This window comes from Helicoverpa zea, chromosome 4 (assembly GCF_022581195.2).
Source record: "Helicoverpa zea isolate HzStark_Cry1AcR chromosome 4, ilHelZeax1.1, whole genome shotgun sequence".
NCBI lineage: Eukaryota > Metazoa > Arthropoda > Insecta > Lepidoptera > Noctuidae > Helicoverpa > Helicoverpa zea.
The window spans coordinates 252,446-275,522 of record NC_061455.1 but is presented as its reverse complement, the minus strand read 5'-3'; the positions used below and the strand labels follow the sequence as shown (position 1 = coordinate 275,522).

The 23,077-nt window shown below is 40.0% G+C and overlaps 2 protein-coding genes across 5 annotated transcripts in view; both read right to left on the bottom strand.

Annotated features, from left to right (window-relative positions):
• LOC124629824 (translation initiation factor IF-2) overlaps nucleotides 1–1,659 on the bottom strand; it is a 61,903-nt gene extending 60,244 nt beyond the window's left edge. Inside the window, exons 1-2 of one of the 3 annotated variants that reach the window (XR_006984341.1) lie at nucleotides 268–1,659; nucleotides 94–145 (exon numbers count right to left, since the gene is read on the bottom strand). Coding sequence is in view for 2 of the 3 variants with exons in the window: in XM_047163401.1 (XP_047019357.1) it covers nucleotides 94–145; nucleotides 268–333 (118 nt within the window). In the remaining variant the exon portion in view is untranslated. The remainder of the gene's footprint in view (nucleotides 1–93; nucleotides 146–267) is intronic. The other 2 variants (XM_047163401.1, XM_047163399.1) reach the window with 2 other exon arrangements.
• A 339-nt stretch (nucleotides 1,660–1,998) lies between these two features.
• On the bottom strand, nucleotides 1,999–21,949 carry LOC124629823. 2 transcript variants are annotated; one of them, XM_047163396.1, is made up of 9 exons: nucleotides 21,386–21,949; nucleotides 20,944–21,119; nucleotides 20,392–20,476; nucleotides 19,918–20,086; nucleotides 18,418–18,583; nucleotides 8,895–9,027; nucleotides 6,011–6,176; nucleotides 5,472–5,607; nucleotides 1,999–5,221 (listed from the first exon to the last, which is right to left on the bottom strand). In XM_047163396.1, the coding sequence occupies exons 1-9, from the start codon at nucleotides 21,707–21,709 to the stop codon at nucleotides 4,987–4,989; spliced, it is 1,590 nt and encodes a 529-aa protein (XP_047019352.1). In that variant the 5' UTR covers nucleotides 21,710–21,949; the 3' UTR covers nucleotides 1,999–4,986. The 2 variants fall into 2 exon arrangements, with proteins under 2 accessions (XP_047019352.1, XP_047019353.1); XM_047163397.1 differs by having other exon boundaries at nucleotides 5,146–5,254.
• Between the last annotated feature and the right edge of the window lie 1,128 nt (nucleotides 21,950–23,077).

Sequence of the window (23,077 nt, the reverse complement as noted above, 5' to 3'; positions counted from 1 at the left end):
GTTATCAAATTGAGATTCGTCGTCGTGTGACGGATTGCAAAATCGATTTTCAATTATCGTGGAGTGTAGTGTATGCCGGTGCTGTATACTCACCGGGCGGGGCGGCGTCGTCGTCCGACTCGGTGCCGGAGTCGCGCTCCTCCACCTGCAACAGAGAGGCGCTCAGTGTGGCGGCCGGAGAAGCGGTTCCGCTCCTTTGTTCGCCGGCGGCCATTTTCTGGTGGCGGAGTGACCTTCGCAGCGGCCGGGGCCGGCGCCGACACCCACCTTCTCGGAAACGCTCTCCTCATTCAACGAATGCGTTCGCAGCTTGTGAGTCAGGAATTTGAGCATTATTGAGCGTCGTGGGGCCGCCGTCCGCACTCAGTCCGCGCGGTCGGGCCGCACTATACGCGATCGCGACCGGTACGTCCGAGCGCCTATGGGAAACGTTCCAAAAACATTTTAAACCTCAATAACATATCCGCATATCACTCGCACGCGTCCGCACCCGACCGTCTCCTTCGAACGCCGGACTACTACTAGTTTAGTTAGAGTAGCCTTGCGTACGACGCAGTCAGCTGAAGTGGGCACGACTCATTAATACCGAAAGGGCCTAAGAGCGATTGCGCTAAATACTGCGCCCCGAAACGAAATTCACGATCGAAACGATAGATACAACCATCGCACGGATAACTAATCGTTTCATAGCTCAAAATCTCTGTTAAATATAGCGTAAAACATTTTCGAGTGGCACTACAAATGGACTCGCCCGGCAACCCATTGATGACAAAGAACCGGAACACGCAGAGATCGGACGCGATTGGACAAAACATTACAGAATAGGATCGAAATTTAATGCAACATGCTGCATCTCGCTCGTACACTCGTCGCTTAGCGCTCGCCGCCCGCGTGCGAGCGGGACGCAGCACATACACACTGACAGTTATATAATACTGCTCTGATAATAAATAGCTGATAAAAAAGTTGCGCATGTTAGCACACTGTGGACATTCCATCACATACTGGCACCGGCAAAATATTGACTCTACTAATATTTATAATTCACCAAGCTTGTTTTTAAGACATAGTTCGGCATCTTAATTTCCATGGCTATTTGCAGTTCGACCTGTACGGTCAATAGGATACCATATTATGGTAGAATACTGAGTTTTGGAACGAAGCTTTGTCTTCGTAGTCGGGTCCTTTCTATCCTAACTGAGCTATGATAATACCGACAGAGCTACATACCTACACTAAAGTCAATAGACTATGTGCTACGCGTTTTATTGTTTTAGTGGTTTCCATAAGTGTTAGAATGTTTAGTTAGTGAGGCTTGAGGAGCAGCTGTGGTATAGGTGTCGGTGTCGGAGCAGCCTTATCGAGCCGGCGATACTTACAGCGCGGCGCGCGACGCCATGTCTGTGCGCCACTCGGCCGCGCTCGGCGACACTCGGCGCCACTCGGCGACGCTCGGCGGCACTAGCGCCGTCTCGCTCGCACGCCGGCGCGGCTGTTCAAATGCAACGTTTGCTTTACTTACCCACTGAGGATATCCTAAGCTTTCTTTTATCAAGGGAAGGATCATGTCAAACAGCAAGCCAAATCTAAGATTTTCCTAGAATATAATTTAAGTACTAAGTAGATTTTAGATCAAGGTTTATTTCATATCATTATATCCAAGGTGCACTTTTAGGAAGTATATTAAGACATAATAGTTAAATTATGTATATTTATAGCAATGGTACTAATAATTATTTGTGATTCATTACCAAACGAACAATTAGTGTATTGGCATGATTTCTATTCGTACTGAATAAATTAATTAGGTATCCGCTGACCTTCTGGATTCAAATAAACTTTGTCATCATTATTTTGATCGCAAGTGTTGTTTCTGTTTCACAACCCGTTTTGGTTTTATTTTAAAGATTTTATTCAAAGGTTACTTACGAATCCAAATACTCTGGAATAAAAAAAATAAACAACTGAGAAGCGTTAAATTAAAAATAAATAAGAAAATTACGTAAAAGAAAACATTTTATTATATATTTAATTGTCAATATCAATGGATACGTTCGCTCATACCACAAGACCTAGTTCGTAGACTTCTAAAACAAGGTGTTTTTTATTCAGTGACCCGTTTTCACTATAACTCAAATTATGTATATTGGGTTCATATGAAAAATATAAACAGTGTGTGTTTGTATGTCTGAAGGATGTAGGAACTAGATCATAATGGCGAAGTGTGACCTGACGACGAGTCGTGATGTACGAACGTTTGCGTTGTACGCGAACAACAACTAGCAACATCACATATACACATAAGGCACTAAATAAACAATTCCTTATTTATATTACTAGGTATATTACATAAACTTACAAAGTAATCAATGCGACAACTGTATGCGTTATTCTGTTTGCTAGAGGATCGACTACTGTACATACAAATAGGCACAAATTCAGGAGTATCCTGTAAAATTTCATATTTTAGATATGCTAAATTATTCTAATGTTATATCGGAACATATAAAAAAAACTACATTTTTACGATATAATAAGAGATATTGAACACAGAACTCGGAAGTAATTTCTAGCACTAGAAGAGGTACGAAGGAGTATAACAATATAACGACACAGACAACAACAAATCAACAACCTGTAGTATGTACTACACAATATATATATATCTACACACTACGCTACATACAACTATTTACAAATTAAGCAGATAACTGTCATATTAGTGTTACAATAACGTTGCTATTTCGTTGATCATTGGGTTGCGTTAGCGGCAAGACACTTATTATTATAGAATAAACAATCTACCACTAATTATAACTCAGATACAAAATGTTATCAATGCAGTCAAATGCTGGTATAGGGACACTTATTGCTCACGATGTAATAAATCAAGTACTTTGGTAGACTCGCCAGTACGACAAATAAGTTGTATGTATTTTTTGGTAATTTTGGTGTAAACTCTTCTTACCATACAGTCTAACAGACAGTCTGTATAGACAAGTGACTAGTTAAGTTCTACCATGATGGGTTTTAAGTAATTGATTCTGTGTATGAGCGTCCCCGGCAGCAGTTTACTTTAAACTATTTATATTTATTATTATATTTAGTGTACTTACTTAGTAGCCGCCATGTTTATGTAGGTACCGAGTACATTACAAGTAGCTCCGACTGTATTTACATACAACTACGTATCACATACATGTATATTATGCTCTCTACTTCAACTTGTAGAATGTAATATTTAGCATACACATATTACTTAAAATATAATGCTATTCTATTTTGTATGTCATGCTAACACGAGGTTGACAAGGTTTCCTACCAGCACACTTTAGAAATACATATTATGCAGAATAGACCTTATAATATGACATAGTCTCATTTAAATTTATGTTAACTGTAAAATTCAGATATAAATGCTTGTATCAATTTATCACGACTGCTAATCAAAATACACTACACAATTTATTCAATACATAATGAATACATACATAATAATATGAACATTGTAGAGGTGTAACAAGTTTTATATTATCTACAATAATCTACATGTTTGCATAGACAACCGGATGGGTGAGATTTGAGCTCACGACCGACACAAGTCATTAGTCATATCAACAGTATCCTTGTATCAATGTTATATAAGTATATTTTTGTCATCATATGGTGTTTGTTGACAATGCACAAGGTATTAGCGAGGCTGAGCCAGAACTCGGGTGAATAGTCGAACAACAGGGATGTAATAGTATGTGCTACTGACACTACTCCCTGGGGCCCGATTCTCCTAATTTTATTTAAGCGACATACAATTCACATCCAAATGAGATCCAATTTCGACTCAAATACGATCGAAGCGTATGTGGCATTCCGCAATTTTTTCTTTTAAATAAACGTTCTTATCCGTTTCTGTGATTCAATAATTAATCATTTTGTCTGCAAATGATTTACGATTGCAACATGATTGTAGAGCAGATTACCCTATAATAGACCAAATGGCAGACCAATTGTAAACCAATCGATTGGTCTTATATTAGTAGCAGAATTCCCGCTAAGGATAAAACTGCTATTGCGATTCAATTTTGAGATTATTAACTTAGCAGAATCGGACCCCTGAGATACTGATCATGATTCAACGTACGGCTATAACCACCACTAGATTGCCTGCAACCATTGTGTAAGCCATACTAATGGCTGATGTTATGCCTGTGTAGAGATACGAATTTGACATTACTTGTACGGGACCAATGTCAAAATTCTGTCTCTAGTTAGCAAATCACAGGATAGATACTGGGAATAGACGTAAGATTGTTGAATCGTGAGCCGAGGAGTAAGTGAAGTGCTTCAAGCACACTCGCGCGTTAATTGTACTACGTCATATTTATTACCGGTTTATGAACACTTTAGATAACATATTTACAAAATTTTCGGGAACTGTCGAGTAATTTCTTAAGTGTTTGAGACTTGTTTACGTTTTATATTTACGATATAATAACTTATATATAAAGAGATTCGACGCACAGCGTCTAATTTTGGATTTCACGCACTGTCACAGTTTAGTGCTGAATAAGAAAATTTACGAAATTAAATACCTTTCTTTGGTATATTTATGTTAAATTAAAGACATTTTACATATTTTTTGTGTATAAATTACGTTTATGCTTTAGTTAGTGGTGACAGTGGCGCGAACATTTTTAAAATTCTTATTAACGAAATTAAGTCTGATGAAAGGTTCTCACATTCATCAGGAAAGCGACTAGAACTTAAATGTTCTGCGATCGCAACAATCGACTGATTATTGCTTAATATACATATACGTTAGTCAGTCGTATTGGTAGGATAGTTGTTTGCATATGTAAAAAACTCACGTCAAATTACCTTTCAGAAGTCCTACGTTGGATATGGATTTTTGTGCATTATGACTGTTGTTACTCTCAGGCAACTCGGCGTTCGACGTGAGTAGTCGGTCGGCTGTGAATCAGGTGCGGTTCATATGACGAGCAGTTCGTCCATGAGGTATTCAGAGTTGTTCCGCACGTGGTCCTGCAGCGCGGCGGCCGCAGTGTTGAGCGCGTGCAGCTGCGGCGCCAGGCGCGCGCAGATGTGCTGCGGCGCCGCGCCCGCCAGCGCGCCCGCCAGCGTGGCGCCCATCTCGGGCAGGCGGTAGCGCGTGAACGGCACCACTGTCGGCAGCACCTCCGTCTCCTGCCCCAGCCCCGACACGCTGCAGGACCATGCTTCATATTATTACTCATGTCTATAGATATATCATCCAAAACATTTATATCAATAGTCGAAGACAACTTTTTCATCCAAAACGTTTTACCCTATATTATAGATAGTAGATACTAAAAAACATAACTAGTTCCTACAAAAAATATTTCACTATAAGATTCTACACTAAACGTGAGCCATATTTTATCCGAATACGGAATTTCCCTGAGACAAAAAAATATAAATCGTCGAATAGTTACGTGGCGATGAAGAGCTTGTGGTAGTCGTTGTGCATCCTGGGGTTCTCCGCGATGATGCTGAGCAGGCTCGCCACCAGCGCGTCGCCGAACTGCGGCTCGCGGTACACCGCCACGCGGCCCAGCAGCGGCGCCGCCACTGTCACACACACAACACATATTATTAGTATGCTACTGGTCTCTTTGACTTTACTCATTCATTATAAAAACATGTGAGTTTCTGAAAGGAATCAGAATTGAAGTTGCAAAATGATCAGTTAAAAGTGAACTAACGTGACGTTTGGAATCTTTGAGAATCTGATAACGATTTTTGGTATTACAAAGAAATTTCGGATCCAAAGAAGGCGTGTAGAAGCGCAGACAGTAACGTTATACGAGCCCATATCGCGATCGAAGTCGCGCGGAATTTGCTCCATATTCAGACAGTCTGGTGTCAACAATCGTTGAATTTATTACATACGAAGATATTTACAATTAGTAACTGGTGTGACCTTTGATGCTTAATTCCCATTCAGTGTTGAATCATTTCACTCGATACTCACGCTTGGGTCCGACGTCGTGGTCCTGCAGCGGCTTGCGCATGAGCTCTATGGCGGGCGTCTGCAGCAGCAGCAGGCGCAGGCCCGGCCGCGACAGCGTCTGCCGCGCCCACGTGCTCGGCGCCGGCGCCGACAGGGCCACCACCTCCGCCGAGTACATGTCGAACACCTGCCGACACAGCCCACGTCACACCCGCTCATGCTAGAGCCGAACAAACTTACACCACACAGTGCCGTGGAAATTAAGTCAGCTGCGACTAGGCAGTAAGGCAAGTAACAGGTAGGTACGCGCTGGACTATGTCACCTAACAACACAATCTGTCGCGCACCGACAGTACAGTAGGCCATCGAAATATCATATACGAACAAATAAACCAATGTGGAAACCAAACAAATATCACTGTCCTCTTTAACACTCAAAACTTAAGGAAAGACAAAACATATTTGGGGGATTTCATGGAAACTATAATATGCACCTAATTATAATAACAGGATACAAAGATTTTTATCTACATCAAAATTTTGCAATCAGCTGTGTCAGAATGATCAAGTCGTACCTAATTCCTTTTTTAGTGTATTGGTGCACAGACCTAAAACAGTCCGATGTAAAATACTCATGACCTCTACAAGGTTCAAGGCCAGCAAACCAGTTGCAGTTTACAAATCAAAAGTTGGCCCATGTCGGTCATCCTGCATTTGTATTGTAAGATTGCGCTGCGAGAACCTTCGACGCAAAAACGTATTAAACTGTTAAAGATCAAAATAATGGAATACAATTTCTCTTGTTGACATAGCAATGGGAATTGCCTAACAAGTTATTTTTTACTTGATTTGATTGTATTATTTTTATCGTTCAGAACAACCCGATACCTAATAATGTGAAGATCGCTGAGGATTTAAAGAATCTTCACTTGGAGTATTTTCCTTCCTCTCGTTTTTTCGCTCGAATAGCGAACGCAAAAAAACTATGAGTGCTCATACTAAATCGACATCCATACTTATAAATCTGATCTCATATCCGACGACAGGCAGTCTCATTGGAGATTTGGTAATTGTGCTAGCTTTGAGCTGTTTCGTACATTGGAATATTTGTCACCACGGATGTGACCACCTACACAAACTCTAAACTGTTATCGTCGGAATATGCCCAATTATATTACAGAATAGCATTTGCGTTGTTTTCCAACACTATCAAGATAATGTTATTAATACCGTCATCACACATGGAACATTCCTAATCTGTAGATATTATGGTCAATTATTTAGGACTCCTTTAAGCAAACTAATCAACGGTCGGTTATCGGCATAGCGTAGGAGTAATCAATCTTATTTTAGATAAACATAATTGATATTTTTATTACACATGAATGACATTACACATGTGGATCGCGCGTGCATAATATTACTATGCTGTACAATGCATGTACAGGTTGTTAATTTTTGTGTGGATGACGATTCAGTGCAAAAACAAAACCTTCTTTTAGGGAATTTTAAACATTTGTTCCTTATTCGGTATTTTAGTTGGTTGTTGTTATAAACAAAACAAACTTAATTTTCTACGAAAACCGATTATATTATACAAACGAAATGGAATAAAATCTGTTCTATTATCCATAATATCCATTGGGCTGTGTGGTAGTAAAAGAGACGAAGGAGTGGATGACTTATCGAGATAAATACCTAAATGGAAAAGACGTACATACACCTCGAGAGACTTTGATTTAATTTCGTAGTTAAATAATAACAAGTTTTAAAATATTACTGTGAAAGATTCGAATGTCCGTAATGTTGTAATCGTTGCAGTTTGAAACTGGAGCTACACAGTTCAAGAGAGCTTCAGAAGAGGTTCGTTTCAGTACAACCCATGAAAAGTGTTAGTACAGTGAAGTGGAATAAATCGACGCACGCGCACGTGATTGACAGGTGCCGGATAATTATCTCAATTGATTACTATTGACCAATCTTCTGAATTACAGCTAATTATATAAAACACATACGCAATTGCGTCGAAAATACTGATAACATAATTGCTATGAATATGCCAATAAGTTTATTGGTCACATTGTTCATTTCCAAAATATCTACATTTTTTTTACGATAACATAATGTGATGATGATGATGATGTCCTCCTAGCCGATTATCGGCTACGGCGGCTGTTCTCATTTAAGGAGATTAGCCAACTGCGCGGGACATATTATAGTGCACGAGCATTTGCGCAGACACAAGTGCACTCACTATTCCTTCACTCTCATAGCCCGATGGGACGGCAATCCGACACGACCGGAAAGAGATCAGGCGCAGGACCGACATTTACGTGCTCTCCGATGCACGGGTGTATCAATCACCAACTTCCAGGCTCCGGGCTGCTTTGTGAAAGTCTTCTAAAACCCACAAAGCAATTTCGGCCCAACTCGGGAATCGAACCTGAGACCTCGCGCTCAGCAGCCGCACTTGCGACAGCTAGACCAACGAGGCAGTAACATAATGTAGTTAGTAACTGTCACTCATCACAAATATTGATTAACATTATTTTTTCCATAAGAAATGCATTTTGTTATGCTAACTTTCTTTAACAACATATTTACCCGATAATGTAGGATCGAGGATCATGTTTGTAATAAATACTACATATATATACAAATAAGGGAACATATAAAAATGGATCTGTTTCTTAGAGTGCGTCTACACGATGCATGTAGCTGGAGCAAGTGACAAGAGCGCGCGGATGGGTAATTTGCTTTAACCTGCGCTGGACTGTAACCTGCACATGTGCCTCAACATGCACAAGCTACTTGCACCGTGTAGATGCACCTTTACCGCAACTGTTCTGAACTGTAACAACCCTGTGTGAAATAGATAATGTTCCATAGTAAATATGCATGTTACCCGTGCTCCGGTGGCGGCCCGCACGAGGTCAGCCAGCGCCTTCACCAGCGCAGTGCCCGCCTCGCCCTCGCGCGCGTACACCAGCAGCACGTCGCCGCCCGCCCCGCCCGGCGGCGCCGGCGCCGGGGCCGACCTGCAACACCACTCAACCACATGTAGCTCCACGACCAAAAACAACACATTCAAAAGCGACCAGCTCTAATCCTGTTACAAGTATGACCTTGTCGTTAATACGCGACCCCAGAATTTACTTAAACTTAAGAGACCACTTTATTGGCAGACCTGCCATGGACAATGTTTTACCGCAGAAACGTGTAACTTAAACCCAGATAAAGTTTTCTCAATTTGATTGGATCAAATTGCATCGCAATTGCGCATGTTTGAAAAAACTTTACATAGCATGTTTAAGCATTTTTTCGCTAAGATTATGCTTTCAGTTCAAAGTAGGCCGCTTCTACTAGAAAACAATAACATAAAAGATACTCATGCAAGCAAAGCATAAAACGTAAACATGTAAAAACTAAATACATGTCGTCAATCGAGCATATCACTGGCGATAATAAAGATAACAACAAACAAAGGATTGCTTTAATTGCACTACTAATACAAGCGGTGATCTCGGACAATGGACAACATCAAGCGACCACATACACGACACGGCTAGACAGGGACGCTCCTTATTAGGGTTAATGTTGGCTATGGAAGAAAGGCTCCTTAGGTCATACGTGTGTCTATGCAGGCAAATAAAACTATTCTACTACGAGTACAACCGAGCATCGTACCTACAATTGATTCTATTTGCACCCTTACCGTTGACAGCTCTTAAAGGCGACAACCGGCGCCTTTGTTCTATTCCATATTGACTTAAAATATTTACTGAACCTTGGTGACCAATTAACGTGCTAACGTTAATTACGAGAATTGTACAGAACATAAGGCATACTTGTTAAAATATATTGTTTGTTTGCATATACGTGAACTGTGGTGCTGCACAAGTTGACGGAGACGAGCTAAAGTGACTCGGTGTTAAGGTACAGGACTGACTGGCAAACAACCATTTGTTTTCAATAAAGAATAAGATTAATAAAAATAAGATTAATAAAAAACTAAAGGAACTAAAACAAAGTTACTGAATTGCCAGTCATCACCAGACATCAATAAAAAGGCATAGTTTTGCTTAATATGTGCCATGCGTATAATGCAACTCCGATTTGCTTGGTGCTTAATACTTGTAGCTTGCATAATGAGCTAGTATAACCACTTCAACAGTTGAATACAAATTCAAGTTTTCTGTATTAGGTATTTATTTGTGCCAACAACTTTGGACATTATAATTTGCAAAATTATTATGTATTAAAACAAGATTTGTTAATGTTGTAGAACCGGAATCAGACTCTAATAGATATGAATTCATTGATTATTGATATAATAATGTTGTTTTAATGCTCCTCAATTGTTAAAACGGTAAACAACCAGCAAAAATATTTTTATCGTAACTGCAACGCCATTGCAAAGTTACGTCGTCAGTTCAATCGCGACGTGTCAGGAACGCATTCTCTGAATGGCCGAACTATAGTAGGATCCATAATATTTATACTTGAGAAGTTTTGAAAGTAAGTTATCTAGGACCCTAATCTTATGTGCCAATGGCAAAGGAAAATGGTGTCCATACCAATTCGCTACGTACTTATAATGAATTCCAATTCATCAATAGCTCAGAGGTATCCCTAAAAGCAATATGGACAATTTAAGTACCACAGTTAACTTGCTAAGTAATCTTATACTAGGAATCGATTAGAATAGATCTGAACTTCAAAATGCATGATACGTATGCGTCATTTTTACGATTGGGACAAACAACAATTTTGATTGCTTTTTTATAGCGTATTGATCAATTGGCATGCGAGTGGCGGCCTACACTCGCCTAATCCAGCGCCAGCCTACAAGAGCAAGCGTGCACTGACCACTAGAGTACACATTGTCTCTGTTCTAAGCGTTATTTATAACTAGCTTCGTAAGAATGGTATCATATACATACAGGATATCTAGGTAATATTGTAATATTTTTTCAAATTGGTCCAGCAGTTCTTGAGACGAGATATCAGCATACGCTCAAATATTTCGTACAATAGGTAGGTACACTTGTCGTAAGTTCGGTATTGGGTCATAATTGTTGTTTATGCATTAAATTATTTATGCGGACAACATGATTTCTTCGTCGAAGGAATAACAAAAACGTCGACTGATACGCCGAATAGGTATCTATTTTATTTTCAGTCACATAAGTAGCTGCTTTGTATGTAGGCTATCAAAGTTACCTTCCTTTTCACAACGGCCACCAAAACTAAGCGCAGGTAGTTAACTTTCCGCTCCCTAGGTCAACAAGCACTGCATTGCATTTAAATTGTAGATTTTCAAGAGATTATGTTAAATTAATTTTCAACACAAAAGATCCTCTTTCCTCTTATGCAAGACTTAAAGATTCCTGTGCGTACAGTGCATCAATCGGTCCAAAATGTGACGTCAAGTCGCAAAATATAGATGCCTCACGGACAGGGGCGTGCGAAAAAATCAAGCAAAAAAAAACTGTTATTGCAAATTTAAGTCGCTCAGGCGGAAAATCCTTGAAAGTAATAATAATAATAATCATTTATTTCGGATTTCATCCATATAGTGTTAGTGTTACAAAAGACTTACAGCTACGTTAGTACAATTAAAACTCTAAAATAAATATATTAAATTAACACTTCATAGAAATTGATTGGAATTGGAATTGGAATAAATTACATTAAAATTATAACTTCATTGAACAATAATATAAATATCATAAAAATAATCAAAATTATATTCAATTCAAATAAATTTAATTTAAATACCTGTCCTCAGCCCCTAGCCCGCGGCAATGTCTACGTGACCAGTGCATTAGAAAAGGGCAGTCCGGCCTCTCAGCAATAGCCCTCAGGATGCTATTGGAGCTACCACGTATCCTACGCATCAGAGATGCCGTTCTTTTGCGCATAATAGCCTCAAAACTATCTACACCAGCCTGAGCAAACATGTTTGACGCGCTACAGAACCGAGGAAGCCCCAGCAGCATCCGAAACGCGTTATTGTATTGAATACGAAGGGAGTTGTCGGCCTTCTGCGTATATCTGACCCACAGGCTACATGTGTAGAATGTTTGGCAATACGCCCTAAATAGCGTAATTTTTACACTTCTTGTACACCTTGCAAACCTGCGAGCCAGCATATTACATCGAACCGACAACGCCCTACGTTCCCTCTCAATATCCTCATCATCGTTCAGATTGTCGGTCAGAATGTGCCCAAGGTATTTAAACCGAGAAACTCTCTTTAGCGCCACCCCATATAAATAAACTGGAGGCACTGTCGCTGGTTTTTTTGAGCCTGTCCGAAACACCATAAACTCACTTTTTCCAACATTGTACAGTAGGCCATGTGCCACCGCGTATCCTTCACACAACCCAAGTAACTGTCTAAGAGCATCAATCGAGGGACTCAGCAGCACCATGTCATCAGCATAGCTTATACTATTGATAGTCATACCATCAATAGAACATCCAAGACCAGTACTGGCAAGATCCTCAACTAACTGATTTATGTATAAACTGAAGAGTGCCGGTGATGTCGAACCTCCCTGCCTTACACCACACTCCAGTCCATACTCACCAGATAACGCCCCAGACCATTTGACCTGATTAACCTGGTTGTTGTACCAATACTCCAGGAGATTAACCATCTCATGAGCTACTGCTTTTTCCCGTAATTTAGTCCATAAGATCCTATAATTAACCAGGTCAAAAGCCTTGGAGAGGTCCAGGAACGCGGCATACACTGGAGTCCTCCTATCCACATAATACCTTACAGTATTTTTGAGCGTCAATATAGCTGTCTCCGTGGAAAGTCCAGATCTAAACCCAAATTGGGAATCATGAGGAATGAGCTGTCCAGTCACTCTGCGCTCAAGCACACTGTCAAGCACTTTAGCTGCTATAGTGGCCAGTGAGATAGGCCTATAATTGTCCTTATCCGACGCATCCCCAGTCTTATTTTTGACAATAGGCACTACTATTGTCCTCATTAAGTCCTTAGGTAGGTAGGAGTGTCTCAGGCAAAAATTATACAGCATTGATAAGATCCTGGGTAAATGCGGACCAGCATACTGAAAGTGTTCAATGCTTAGACCATCATGTCCCGGAGATTTGCCTCTGCTCATGCCTTTAATAATGCTAGTGATCTCTTTGGCCGAAATGTTTATTGGTTCTCCGGACATGATGCCCCCAGCACCAATACGCTGCTCATCAACTTGTCGCGAGGTTACAGTGAAATGCCTCCTAAAGTTGTCCGCGATTTCACCAGGATCCGTACAGCCATCCACCGCCACTGGAACCGGCGCTCTCGGTGTTAACCTTTGTGTCATTTTCCAAAAGTTCTGAAAACGCTTACTATTATGTTCCGTGGCAAGCATGTCCATTTTAATTCTATGCTCATTGTCCTGACAATATTTCAATCTTTGTTTAAAGATCTTCCGGGTCTCATTCATTACTGAAAATATTGCCCCGGCGCGAGGTTTATTATGCCACACCCAGTTCAAAAAAGCACTCCTGGCTTTTTCGTGAGCGTCTTTTACAAACCTATTCCAACCGACAACCCGACGCCTCCTACTACCCCCTTCAACAAGGGCAGAGCTGCCCTCTGCTGCTTCCCGTAGGGATGAAACTAACTTGTCATACATATCATCTATCACCTTTTTATGACTTTCATCAGAACACGAATTATCACAGCAGTTACTCAAAACAGATGGAAAATCTATTTCCCTAAGCTTCTCCATACAAAGTCTGTAATAATGCCCTATTTGTGAAGCATTTCTGTCCCCCCACACAGCCTTATCTATCTTCCTAGCCCCTATCTGCGCGGTGGCATCCGTCGACCTGACCACTCCTAAGTTTACCTGGCACACAAGAGGATAGTGGTCCGACCAATAAACATCATGTTTAACTTCCACCTTCTCAAGTGACCTCAAAGCAGCCTCAGAAACCAGGCAATGGTCAAGCCACCGTCTACTTCCACAAGCCTCGCTTACAAAAGTATAAGCACTGTTGACCTTTTCAATGATCTACAATTATAAGTCACAAAATTCGCAGAAAGATTACATTGTAATTTATCCATTAACCTATGCTTATACTATTACTCGATAATAGATCACTATGTATCTTCTCCTGATTTCCATTATAATATACAAACCTACGAAATGAAACACCCGCAGGCCACATATTCTCATCCATAAAAACAACTAGGCTTCTTTTTGGTATCATAAACTTATAAGCCGCATAGCCTTTGTTCCTCTTCATATCCATTTTTGTTAACGAAACATCCACATTTGTTTTTTTCTTAATGTACGAAACAATATCCTCCGACTTCGCTTCAATATCAACATTATAGATATAAAAAGGAACACTGACATCTGCTGCTTTAAACGAACACTGAGGTGACGTTTCCGCTATGCCCTTCAAACCAACAAAACGATTTTGCAACCTTTTTCTTTGAACTTTAATCCATCCATCATTAGGCAAATCTTTTTTCCATTCACCGTCTTTCTTTAAAACATCTGACATGAGTTGTTTACGCTGACTATCCACACCACTCGCAGGCAATATCTGTGTGCATTCAACGCGCGCTATTGGCTCCGACGACTCGACGTTTGATTCCACAGACAATCGCTGTGCTCTGTCTCTTTCCTTCATGCGGTCTGGTGTCCTTTGTTGCACATTGTCCGAGCTACCACAACCGGTTTCTCGCTCCCTCAATGGCGAAACAGCAATACCAATATCCGTGTCCATCTCATCGTGCTTCTCACTCACTGCTGCGCACCTGTCATTCGCATTGCTCGTTAACTCCTGCGTCATCATATGACTCATTATGCCATCTGATACATTTTCAAACTCGATACCGTTATTATGTAGATATGCTCCTCGATTACAATCCGTATTTTTGCTTTTATTATGCTGACGATTGTTACAAGATGATGTTTTTAGACGAGCCAGGTCATCCATAGTAACATACTTTTCCTTAATTATCTCGACGTCCTCACGTAGCCTAATTAAATCTCTCAACACTCTTGTCGCATCCAGGTGGTCGAAAGTAACCGGTGGGAGTTTATGTAAATACCTGGCTACAAAAATCGGCAAAATCTCTGGATCCGTTTCTTTTACTAGGACAATTATATCCTCGATGTCTCTTTGACTTTTACCTTCCTTTCTTCTTGTAATATTTCGGCGAGATGTATCCACCGACTCGAACAATAACTTTTTTGCAAGAGTTATTTCATCACTTGTAAACGCGGTCACGCATAGTCTAATGATGCTATCCTCATCCATGATTGCCGCCTTGTTTTGTATAAAAGCAAGCACCTCGTTAATAACTATATTACAATTATTACACTTCACTGTTTTACTCGCCATTATCGTCTAACCAGTTCATTGACCTCTCGGGATCGCTCGCCACACACACGCACGCGCTTGCACAGCTAGCGGCTGATTTGAAAGACGATAGAGATTGAAGACTTATAGATCACCCAATACAAAATAAATGTTTTAAATCTAGACTTTACACTTAAGGCAAACAACTAAACATCCATTAAAAATATTATAAAATGTTACCTTATCCAACATTTTTTCAAGTGTTTATCCTGGCCAGCGTTTGATAGAAAACACATTGATTAACCAATAGCAAAAAAATACCACAAAATAGAAGGAAACTAGATATTTTCCTTAAAGATAACATTAACCTTAGACCTTTTGTTTCCGAAAGATAATACAGTTAACAAGTAAAGTTGTTTTTAACTGTAAAGCATTCAATACCTAGGACAGCGTATCGGTGAATCATTGCCACGATACGTTGAGGCTCAGAATGTCAACTTCCTAAAATGTCCCTTGGTACCAAAATGTCAACTTCCCATAATGTCCCTTTCCCAAAATGTCCATTTCCCAAAATGTCCCTTTCCCAAAATGCCCATTTCCCATAATGTCCCTTTCCCAAAATGCCGCTTTCCCAAAATGTCCCCCATTCTTAGAATTAAGCGTTATAACCCAACTAAAACATAAAAATCAATATAATAATCAATTTTTTATTTTAAATATTTGTGGTATCAATTCTTTCGTCAATTTTTTATAAGAAAAGGAATTTGAAATGAAATATAGTTATCTATTATCAAAATATTAAAAAAAAAAACAATAAAAAAATAATGATGTCCTCCTAGCCGATTATCGGCTACGACGGCTGTTCTCACGTAAGGAGATTAGCCAACTACGCAGGACATATTATAGTGCACGAGTATTTGCGCAGACACAGGTGCACTCACTATTCCTTAACTCTCATAGCCCGATGGGACGGTAATCCGACACGACCGGAGAGAGATCAGGCGCAGGACCGACATTTACGTGCTCTCCGATGCACGGGTGTATCAATCACCAACTTCCAGGCTCCGGGCTGCTTTGTGAAAGTCTTCTAAAACCCACAAAGCGATTTCGGCCCGACTCGGGAATCGAACCCGAGACCTCGTGCTCAGCAGCCGCACTTGCGACAGCTAGACCAACGAGGCAGTTATAATAAAAAAAATAACTTTAATTAGAACTAATACGTTCAAGTACACAGTAATTCAATAGGGTTTCAATAGTCAGATACAGACTGACACAATTAAGCGTTAAATTATTATCAAATTTAGAAAGAAATTCAATTAGATAAAGTAAGTCTCAAAAATATCAATTTCTTTAAAAATTGTTGAATTGTGAGATGATTCCCTTGTAATTGTTTTAAATATCTTGCATATTTTCTATCGAACTCAATATCTCTGAGCCTTCTTCTGCGGTTGGTCTGCTTAAATAGTGAATCCTGTATACGGCTATCCCAGTATTTGCTTTCTTTTTTTATCTTATATAAAAAATAATAGAAATTTGGATTCTTTGGTATAAGGCTATTTACACGTCGGTGCCATCCTTCTAGAGTATTGGTCGTTCTATGGCGTTGGCCAGCGCAGCTTAATATTAACGGTGATTTTTTGGGATACCAGGTAGACTCAAACACGAATAAGATCGTCTAAATGTGACCATAATAATTCATTCTAACAGTTATGATGTTGGTAGTTACATTTTTTTACTTCCAATCACAAGTGAGGACGATTATTTGTATTTTATTTTTTAGTTGGGTTATAACACTTAATTCTAAGAATGGGGGACATTTTGGGAAAGCGGCATTTTGGGAAAGGGACATTATGGGAAATGGGCATTTTGGGAAATGGACATTTTGGGAAAGGGACATTATGGGAAGTTGACATTTTGGTTCCAGGGGACATTTTAGGAAGTTGACATTCTGAGCCTCAACGCCACGATAGTGTCAAGTTGCAGGACAAATGGTCCAAATAGTTTTTTCTATGTACCATTTCAAGACAGACTTTAAACTTGGGTACCCAATATTGCAGTAACATTTAAAAGATTTTCTGCTGTAAGGGGTTTATTAGATCGATAAGCATGTTTTCCATAGAACAGCCCCCAACTTGTTTTTGTATTTTCAGTTTTTAGTTGAGATGTTTCATGTAAAAGTAAAATCCTAGTGAATAACAATATCGAGTGTTGGTGGCGGGTTGACGTCCTGCGTGAGATTCATCGATAAGCCAAGCGCCGCTATAGCTACGCTCTGTTGACGCACACGATATTTACGTACCATCTGTTTAAATCACAAATACTGAATCGTCAACAACAGCCGACATATAAAATTAACTACAGACATTCATTTTAGCGGGGGTTGGAGGAGTTCTCAATAATAATAGAGGTAATTGCAACAAAATTAAGACCAAATAAAGTAGGTTTACAGTACATGTTTTATACAACTTGATACTATATGTTGTTATGTATGAAGAATATTATTTACATTACTATTGGGAGCTATTTACACTTGGTACTATTACACCGTCTCGATGTCCCAGGCGTTCAAGTTTCAGAATTATTCACTATTCAATCAAGTATTACGCCCCCAAAAAGCAGACTAGCGCATGCGCATATAATCACATCGTAAAGATAACAGTGTCATAAGTCAATCAACAATATACGTCAATTAATAATTTCTTCTCAAATTATTGATAACACGCGTTAGTCCGAGCATATGAGTAGCCACAAACATGATTGTTTTAGGCAATGCCACTTAACGCTGCAACTGACGTAAGTTTTGCAACGGTTAAGTCATTACATACCGGTCTATCTATACTAACATTGTATAGAGGTAAAATTTGTAAGTTTGTATGTAGGGGGTAATCTTTGGAAGCGCTGGTCGGATTTCCAAAATTCTTTTACTGATAGATAGGTACAAGGTTTCTGAGTGCCATAGGCTATATTTTATCTACGTACGAACAATAGTTCCTACGGGTGAAACCGCGGGGAAACGGCTACTTTAAAATAAAATCAAAATGAAACATCATACACTAGAGTAGTGGTTGATAATGTGGACTCACGTGGGCCAGAGCTTGATGATGCCGTCCATGAGCTGCTTGTAGTCGATGCGGCGGAACAGCAGCAGCCCCGCCAGCAGCGCGGCGGCCAGCAGCAGCGCGCCGCCCACCAGCCACCACGCCAGCGAGCTGCGCGCCTCCAGCCGCGGCGCAGACACCATCTTGTGACCTGTACGACGTCACCATCTCATACAGAACTATCTCACCTCATCACAATACTTTTACAGCTAGCAAGATAATACCCGGGTTATGCCCGTAAGAAGTCGTGGTGGCCCAGTGGGTAAAGAACCAACCTCTCAATTATGACCTTGGCAGTCAACAGGTAGTCAGAACCTATGTAGTCTGACACCTTAGACTGGTGGTCAGATAAGCAGTCGCTCCTTATAAAACACTGGTAGTCAGCCGCATGCGGTTGGACTGAAAGCCGACCCCAAAATAGTTGAGAAAAGGCTCGGGAGATGAAGGTAGTAGGACCGGAGTAGTGGTACAATTATTTGCACGGTAAGTTACGACCTGGATCCGATGTCTTTCATCCATACACATAGTTATAGTTCTATTTTGGTACGTATTATCAGATATTCATTACTGTCATATTTCCCTTGACCGAGAAAGAGCAGGAGCTACCTCTTAAGATTTATCTCTTTACGTTGAAAGTAGAGGTTATTCAGAACATTAGGTTAAATAGAAAATACTTCTAGATGACTCTGTTATGCATAATTGGGAACATCCCAAGATAAAGATGGGATAATTCATAGCTATTATCTCAACTAGAAAAACCGAAATCTTGGGCGGTCCGAGAAGGTCAAAAACAATAAAATTATTACCAACGTGATTGATAAGGTATCAAAAAGTGCGGTATTCTGTTATACTACGCAGTGCAGAAATGCTAAATGGTTTAATCATTTTAATTGGTAAGCAAACTAAAAACAGTCAAAGCAAAGGACTTTAATTCAAACGGATGCGGAAAGCAATAAAAGTATTGAGTAATGAGATAGGTGCACAAAGCCTAGCAATCCCAACTCAGAACCATGAAACAAAAATCATAATGTAACATCAATACAAAAATTGCCATGGAACAAAATATAGTCATAACTTAAACAACTACTTTTGCTATACATATACTATAATCCTTGCAATATACTCATTCCAAGTATGGGAAAGTCATGGAAAAAAATACCTCAAACGGACCACTTTCAGAACAAGCTGTGCCTTCCTCGTTCACTGGCATACTAAAAGAAGGCATTTCTCAGTAAGTATTCTGTATCATTCATAAAGAACCATCTTATAAAACCGCTACAGATCTAAAGACTTCGTTAGTAATAAACAAGAATATCGTTGTTTCAGCCGAAAGGCTTGCACTGCTGGACAGAGGCCTCCCCCAAGGTTTGCTCTTTATGGCCGTTTTTAACGGCATCCACTGCTTTCCGGGCGACTTAGCCAGGTCGTCCATGCATATAAGATTTTCTTCAAAATCACTCCGAATCACAGGATTCAAGTACTCACAGAAAATGAAAGTGACGAATTTGAACTTGTTGAAGACGCCGGAGGTCCAGGGCCCGCCGTGCGTGAGCTTGGCCTGGTAGCAGCCGTACTCGGGCGCCAGCGTGCAGTACAGGTGGCGATCTTCCTGCACGCTGCAGTTGCTTGTCACGTCATGCAGCTCCCCCAGTTCCTACCACACATGCAACCAAATTTTATTATTTTAACTAGCTGTTTCTCAAGGTTTCACCCACATCCCAAGAAACTACAACAACTGCCTTTGAAATGCCTGAGATTTGAATCGCATTCGCATGCAATTTTCACACTATCTATCAAGTTGATATCATGTATTTTTGTCATTGAAATATTTATTTTTCTAAGTGCACGCAAAGCACAGATATTTTAAGTAATTTATTTGAATGGAACAACATGCAAATTGGAAACATGAATAATCTAATTAAGTCAATCAAAATATCTTAGGATGTAACATAAAATTACCTTTGTATTGTTGCTGTACCTTTGGATTATCACAGTGTAATCTACTGGAGGAATACTCAGGATCCAATCCAGAGTCACGTATTCACTGCAAGACAAACAAGCTAGTTTAGTAATTATCCTTGCCACATTATACTAGCAAAAGTAACTCTATCTGCCTCTCACTTTGATATTACTGAATTGATTTAAATTAAATTTGGTACACAAACTCAATTTTTTGGAGAAAAGGGATGGCATAGCAATCAATTAATATATGTTACATATGAAGTTGCTTTTCTCACTAGGTGATAATACATAAAGAGAGCTTAATGGTTTCAAATATTGAAAATTACTTGAAGGAAACATTTTATATAAAGTGATTTCAGGAAAGGATTTTTTTGGTACAATGTCTCCTTTAAATGAAATAGTGACAGCGTGTGGGGAGTGTGACATCTCAGCCTGACAATCTACAGAGAGTACCACGACTGAGGAGATTTCAGGTCAATTGATAATATTAATGCATTCACAAGGGTCCTTGTATAAAAACAAAAATAAAGAATAAAAGAGTTTACATACTCATGGTTGACAAAGTTGACGTTAGCATTGGCTGCAAAGACATGGTCCCAAGTGATGTTACTGTCAATGTTGAAGAAAAAGTCATCTGGACTTCCACTGTCTGAATTAACTTTCAGGATACTCTTCACTTGATAGCAGCTTTTGAAAATTAAGTCAAAGTCTGTGGACAGACACACCTGCAGGGAGATTAACATCATGATTATAAAAAAAATATTTATTCTGCTATGCATTTCTGTGCTATGTTCTGGTGATTCTCATCCCCCCGAGCACCCGCATTTTGGCGGCCTACTTTCTTTACATATTTTGCGTTAATCTCATTTTGTTTCCATGGGTTTCAGCATTTATCAGAAATACCGAAAAACTATTTGAATAATTTTCTAAGTCTAAATACTAATGATTTTCATTGGATATTTAACGTCAACGGAACATTCAGAATACTTACACGAGTACAGTTAGGCATATCAGTAGGTTTTAAATCTAGCGTACTGATGGAGTGCTGCGGCCCAGGCTTTCTCATTGCGTTTTTTTCTTGACAGGTTTTATTGCTTTTATTATAGTTGAGATCAATCTGCCACTCGGTCCACTCGCCGTCCTTCGTTTTGCAGAGTTCTGCAGTGTACCGACCCACCACTTTAGGCAACGACGTCGACGGGGTGAACGTCATGGTAGCATCAACAGAACCATCATCACTACACCTGTATCCCACTCTAGCCGATTCGGCCCTTGTTTGGAATAACAGAAACACTAAATACACAGCGAACAACATTGCAAGCGTTTCTTGCAAAATTATGTAAATTATAACTTCATGTCAAGGGCTGTAATGAACTTAGAACGTTATCAATGTTCACCGTAAATAGCCCGAAAAGTTAACAAGAACGAGCTAAGAAATAATCAAAGTATTGACGTTATTAAACTTTGTTATTATACCATGAAAACAACAGTTCACTGCGCACACACATCAAGAACTACGATGTACGCCATTTTCAATACAGCAGACCACAGATAAATACAGGAAAGAGTTACCACAGACAATTACAGATAATCTATGATCTACAAACAAAACCCAAAGATAATCGTTCTATTGTACATATTGTGCAAAACCTGCAAAACACTTGATGATTTTTATAAACCGACTAGTTTTTTTTGCACAATAATATTGCATGATTCCTTAAATGTACTGAATCGGAAGAACTCTAAAAATCTCTGACGATTGCGGCTAACATCATAAGAGGTTCCCATGACTTCGATTTGTTCGGCGAGTGGCGGCCGTTGTATATCAATAGTTTATAATATCTACATCAATAATTTATAATCGAAGGTGGAAGACACAGAGTACATTATTAAAACTGGTGGAAGAGCTCGTGCTATACTATATACTCGTCGTGGTTATAGGTAGAATTCCGTGGGTCGCGGCTTACGCAGCCGCGCGCGGCTTACGACAGTCGTCGGCCGCGCGCGACAATAGTCAACCTATGAAAATGTATGGCGCCGCTGCCGAGGCTCGCGACAGTCGCGCGCGGCCGACGAAATTCGTAAGCCGCGCGCGGCATTGTGTTGAAATTAGTAGATTTTATTCGTCCGTTCCCTCTAGTCGAAGTGCTAATTGATATCCTTGAAGAAGAAGAGGATGACGTATTGCTGTGGCTGTATTATGAAAATAGATTACCAATCGACCCTATTTTTAAAAAGTAGAAATGATGAAGGATACTACCCAATACTGATTCAAAAGCATTTGTATTGTAATGAAAACAAAAGGAAGTTTTGCCGACTAAATAAAAAACGATTCAATTCTGGTTTTACTAAAATTATATAGATGTTACTAAGCGCTAGACCATGTTGAGATGCATACGGCCGCGCGCGGCTTAAGAAATTAGTAGGCCGCGCGCGACTGTAGCGGACCAAGGCAGCGGCGCCATACATTTTCATAGGTTGACTATTGTCGCGCGCGGCCGACGACTGTCGTAAGCCGCGCGCGGCTGTCGTAGCCGCTATCCACGGAATTCTACCTTATGACTAATCGGATTAAGCAACGCTTGGGTCAGTTCGAGAATGGGTGACCATCTTGTCATGACGAGTTCTTCCGTGATTCAGAAGGCGCAACTTGGTGGGTCCCAGTTGTCATTTCACGTCTGTG